This window comes from Macaca fascicularis, chromosome 6, assembly GCF_037993035.2.
Source record: "Macaca fascicularis isolate 582-1 chromosome 6, T2T-MFA8v1.1".
In the NCBI taxonomy this organism is placed as follows: domain Eukaryota; kingdom Metazoa; phylum Chordata; class Mammalia; order Primates; family Cercopithecidae; genus Macaca; species Macaca fascicularis.
This window is the reverse complement of record NC_088380.1, coordinates 153,880,134-153,886,133: the sequence shown is the minus strand read 5'-3', so window position 1 is coordinate 153,886,133 and position 6,000 is coordinate 153,880,134. Positions and strand designations below refer to the sequence as shown.

General features: G+C 34.8%; 1 protein-coding gene across 16 annotated transcripts in view; it reads left to right on the top strand.

The window, feature by feature from the left end:
• The first annotated feature begins 289 nt into the window (after positions 1–289).
• Positions 290–6,000, top strand: part of PPP2R2B (protein phosphatase 2 regulatory subunit Bbeta) — a 484,188-nt gene continuing 478,477 nt past the window's right edge. For 8 of the 16 annotated variants that reach the window (XM_005558153.4, XM_065546920.1, XM_073994540.1 and 5 more), the window contains exons 1-2: positions 290–467; positions 588–665. In XM_005558153.4, the coding sequence (XP_005558210.1) occupies positions 458–467; positions 588–665 (88 nt within the window). In that variant the 5' untranslated portion in view covers positions 290–457. The remainder of the gene's footprint in view (positions 468–587; positions 666–6,000) is intronic. The other 8 variants (XM_073994542.1, XM_005558159.3, XM_005558150.4 and 5 more) reach the window with 2 other exon arrangements.

Sequence of the window (6,000 nt, the reverse complement as noted above, 5' to 3'; positions counted from 1 at the left end):
TTTGTTTTGTTTTTCCCTACTCTGCAGTCAGCCTGACTTTGGCAAGCAGTCAAGAAGTGAACAAGAGAGATGGAAGTGCTCTGGGTATCTGACCCCTTACTGGCCACTCAACCATGCAAGCTGTGAAGCCCAGTTAAAAAAAAAAAATGTTGCCTTTCTTTTCCTCTCACCCCCTAACGAACTGCCTCTTTCTCTTCCCCACCATCACAGAAGGGAAACAATCAAAAGCATTAGTATTCCCGTGAAAAGGGCCAGTCACACAGGGGATGACTGCAAGCCCTTCGTAACCACTCCAAGACGCTGCCAGGGCCTGAGAAGGAACAAACTCCAATTGCTCCAGTTCAAACTGGTCCTGGCCTGGTCAGACGGAGGAGACAGAGCAGTGATTCACAGCAGGACGTGGTACTTGCAGACTGACCGTTCTCTCAGGACTCACTAGGGTCTCTTCTCTGACGAGATGATACCTGGTGTGCAAGTCTCCTTTTAGAAATGCATAGATTCTGCTATATATTTCTTTTCTTGTTGGTCTCCTAAGAACAACTGGAAGCTCTTACCTAACCTGAAGTATCTCCTTGTGTTGCTTTCAGGAATTGGGACACTCACCCAGGACACACTATGGTGCTTCAGTCAAGTGAAAGGCACTATCGAGATTGGGACCACAGAAGGTAGGAGAAATCCCCATACCCTTTTCCTTGCCTCCTTGGGAGTTTGTGCTGGTTTCAAAATTAAACACTTTCATCTTTGCTTTCACGAATCTAAGTCCCCACACACCCTAGAATTGCATTCTAAGCTAGAAATAGATTTAATAATTTCTTTCTCTCTTTATCTCCTGGTTTTTTTTTTTCTGTTGATATTTATTTTGTTCCTACCAATGAGGCAGCACTGAAATGAACTTTCAGTAAAATAGGTTTGCAGAGACAGAGGCTAAAGTAGGCAAGCCTTGTTTCAGGATGGTCATCAGCGCTGTAGAATTCTGAGTCCAAACACTTTAAGACTGTCAGTCATAATTCTCTCCCTTCCATTCTATGTGGAGGACCATTGGCAATACATGAAGTGCGGAGGGAGACTGAAGAATTCAAGTCTGGTCATATGACTTATGGGAACATTGAATCCCAATCTTAGCATATAATTGCCTTTCTGGTTCTCAGGAGACTTTCCTATTCCAGGGCCCTTTACCTGGGATAATGCATTAGTTTTCCTCCTCCTGAAGAACTGTTTATTTTTCTTTATTTTCTTCTTTCATAAGCCTGGGCTTGGAGACCCCCATGATTCTCCCTAAGGGTGTCTGCATTACAAAACACTGGATGACAGGCAATTGGAAGGAACTAGAATAGTACTTCTGGGTGTTTTAAATCATGGTTTAGCTCTTCTAGCAGAATGCAGTAGGGCTTGCCTGAAACAGATTTTGCTGCTTTGATGGTAGCTTTAGATTTTAGATGTGGTAAAACACAGGTGTAAAACTAGTTTTAAAGAATGATGAAGTGAACAGTTGACAGGATTGAACACTATACACAAACTAACATGCATAAATGCATGTGAACTTCAGGTCATTCTGTAGCACTTCAGTTCTGAGTAAAAAATGATTTGAGCAAAAATTAATCTGAGTAATTTGGAAAAGGTAGTTTATTTACAATCTTGCTATAATTCTTTTGTAGAGAATCTAATAGTGGGTGACCAAAAACCAAATACTCTATGTTTACAAAGTAGGAGAAAGCACACTAAAATAAATTAATAAATAAATCTATATAAAATTATATTTAAAATAAATTGACACAATGTTTGCACATATTTATAAGGTAGAGTGTGATGTTTCGATATGTGTATATTGTGTAATGATATCAAACCAAGATGATTAGCATATCCATTACCTCATACATTTATTATTTCTTTGTGGTAAGAAGATTCTAAATCCTCTCTCTCTTTTGAGATATACCATATGATATTGTTAACCTACTCACCCTACCGTGCTAAAGAACAAAACTTATTCCTCAGATCTGTTACTTTATATTTATTGACCAATCTCTTTCCATCTTCCTACCACCCCCCAGGCCTCTGGTAACCACTATTTACTATTCTCTACTTCTATGAGATCGACTTTTTTAGGTTCCTCATATGAGTGAGAAAATGTGGTATTTGTCTGTGCCTGGCTTATTTCACTTAATATAATGCCTTTCATGTTTATCCATGTTGCCACAAATATTTTATATATTTATATATATATATAAAACTGTATGTATCTATTCATCTGTTTATGGACACTCAGGTTGTGTCCATAATTTGGCTATTGCTACTAGAGCTGCAATAAACATGGGAGAGCAGATTTCTTTTCTATGTACTGATTTTATTTTGTAAATATAGACCAAGTAGTGGGATTACTGGATCTAATATTATATTTGTATATAGCATCCTCTATTTTTGAGATGAATTGTCAAATAGAGCCTTACAAAAGATCCTTCTAAAGCCCCTATGAAGACAGATAGAAACTATCAATCCCATTTTATGTCACCTAAAAAAAAGAATTTTGAGTGTCTTCTATATGACAGCACTGTACTAGACATTAGAAATTTTTTTAAAAAGGAAAGAAAAAAAATGACCTACTCTCTAACCTCATGGATCTTAAGAAAAGGAAGCTCAAGTGAATACATTGTTTCAAATCTTGGCCATGATTCAAAATCATTTGAACTTTTTAAATAATAGAGACTCCCAGGTCTCCAAGAGCTACTAAGTTAGAGTTTCAAGGGTCAGGGTGATACAATGTGTGTTAGTTTACCCAGTTAATTCTAATGTAGTGGACTAGCATTGGGCATCACAAAGCTAGAGGACTTGTTCCAAGTAATCCATTATTCTCTCACTCTGCACTTAAATCTTAATCTTGTCCTTGTGACTGGCTTCCCATCAATTATGAGAATTCGGAGTGTTTGCTGTAACTATAAGTCTTACCAATTGCAGACTTATTATTTGCTTAAGACAAATTATTAAGATAATACAGATACAGCATTGGCCATAGTGCTCAATACTTTGTAAGTACTCGATATTTGTAAGCTATTATTATAAATATTATTATAATTAGAGCTTCATTCTAAATTAATCTTCACCAAAACCTTATGACAGGTAAGAATTTTTATTCCCACATTACCTATGAGGATATTGAAGTCAAGCAAACAAACAAAAAATATTAAGTACATTGCCAAAGGCACTATAGCTTATAAATGGGTGATGCAGTTTTCAAACCTAGTCTTTGGGACTCCAAAGCCCCTGCTTTTTAAACATTGTTTTGAAAATAGAGACTCTGACTTAGTAGTCTGGAATGAAGGCCTGGAACGTGCATTTTACACACATGCCCTTAGATGATCATTATGAATACATGTGAACTGAAGATAGGTTGAAATGTTTACTGTGCACAATACAAAAGTAGCCTGCTTGAACTGACTGTTAGTTGGGTCAGAGTCAGGATCAAAATGACAATTGATCCCTATTTTGTTTGGAAAATGCACTTTAAAATAGTGAATAAAGGGAGAAACTTTTTTAAAAGAAGAATTAGGTTAGTCACAAACACACAGCCACTGGCATGGAGGTTCCCTAGCCAACATATCTTAGATGTCATTTAACCTGCACTAACACTGCCTCAATGGAAGTTGAATATTTGTTGAGTGAATTAATAAAAGACTTTCACTTGCTACTCGTTAAAAATCAGGTTTCCTTTGGTTTAATTGGCATAATCTACCCAAGTTAATTTTCTATACAATCAAAGTCAATAAAAATTATTCAGCTTTCCCTTCCATGTTACTTATTCCTATTAATAGCTTTTTCTATTTCAGTTCTATCACTTTCTAGCTAGTTACCTTGGCAAGCTAATGTCTCCATGCTTCAGTTTTCCTCATGTGCAGAATGGGGATAATAGTATAGTTACCCATTATGGCTATAAGGGCTAGGAGGGGGTGTGTGTGTGTGTGTATACACATATACATATATGTGTATATATTATATATATGCATACATATATGTGTATAATATACATATGTGATACATATATAATATACAATATTATATATAATACATATAAAATATATATTACATATTATATATAACACACATGTATTAATATATGTAACACATATAATACATATATAATAATATATGTTATATATAATATATATCAGACCATTACCAATAGGTTGTTATAAAATGTTCAATTTGCATCTTGGTGCAAGATACTTATGTACATCTTGGGTATCAAGTAGTAGACTAGAATTTTTTCACATGTCAAATTATTCTATAGGGCTTTAAATGAATTATACTATGAGTTCGACAATAAGCATTTGGTGAGTGCTTACTATATCCAGGGTACTGTCTCAGAAAGTAAGAAGGTTGTAAAGATAAATAAAATATAGTCCAAGTTCTCAAGAAATGCACCATTGAAGAGGAGACAGAGTATGGCCTGGAAGAGTAAAGCATCACATCAAATAAACACAAGGTAAAATGAGCTGCAGATAAAAGTACTTAGGCTAAAGACTACAATGCTTTGACTACCAGAGAGGTAGGAATCTCACACATTTGGTGGAGAAAAATAGACTTGTGGGAAGAAAACATTCAAGACAAACCTTAAATAATTTAAAAAACCATAACATTTATTCTTTTATTTTTCTGATTACTAAAACAATATATTCTCAGTGTAGAAAAGTTTAAATTTAACCAATAAAAATCAGAAAATAAATGTCATTCAGAAACCTACAACCCACAGATTAGCATTGTTAAAAATTTATGGTATATTTTTCTAACCTCTTGATTATGCATATATGGTCATTAATTGATTCAGTCAAGAAACAAGTACTGTGTATCAAATACTGTGCAAGGAATTGCTTAGTTTACATCAAACAATATCCATATTATTTTTTTTACCAAAATGGAGTCATAATGGAAATACTATTTTGTAAATTGATGTTTTTACTTAAGAATGTATAGGATCATCTTTCGTATAATAAGAGGTACATATACCCTAGTTTTATTTACCTAGACTTTCAATATTTATAACATTGTTATGAACACCTAATAGTAAAATCTTTACATTTATCCAGGAAAAGCAGTGTGATATAGTGATTAAGAGCATATGTTTCACAGTTAAAAATACCTGGTTCAAATTTAGCTTCACTACTTATGGGCATGGAGTAAGTTACCTCAAACTTTTCGTGATTCTATTTCCTGATATGTAAAATTGGGATAATAAGAGCTATCTTGAAGAACTCTTATGATAATATAATTAGACATATATTTTAAACAACATAGCACATAGACATGATTTAGTAATCATAATTAGCTACTGTGATTATGTCACTGGGACACATTCTCAAAAATAGCATTCCTTGGGCTTTATAGGAAGTCTTATGAGAGACAATGTGGCTTTATTAGAGCGGAGAAGGTGCAGATGAAGAGAAAACAGGTTCCAGGCTTGTTTTGGAGGCAATAGGCTGCATTTTAGGGGAGAAGTAAATTAAGGAATTAAGATAGTTTTCAGGTTTTAGCTTTGAACAACTGGGTGGTTGGTGGGCTCCAGTTACTAACACCAGGAAACCTGAAAAAGAAAGATATTTGGGGAGAAAAATCATGAGCTTTGTTTTGAACATAATTAATATGAAGTAGCTATGAGGCACAAAGTATAAACATCAAGAAGGAAGTTGTATGTATATATATGAGTCACATATATGTCTTAGAGAGACAGTCTCAGAGATGGAGATAGAACCTGGGGAGGCCTCAGCATGCAGATGGTGTTTGGAACCATTGAACTGAATGAGATCACATAACTTATGCAGATCATGTGGACATGCAGTCAACAAACAATTTTGATGACCTAAACTTTCACTGATATGCTGGTGGTTAGGATGCCATAAAAACATTGTTGACTTAGTTGAGTTATTGGAAGACACTTACACATTTAAAGGTTCTGATTTACCATGTGCAATGCTTGTATTTGATTTGCTTAGCAGGCGTATTTCATATAACATA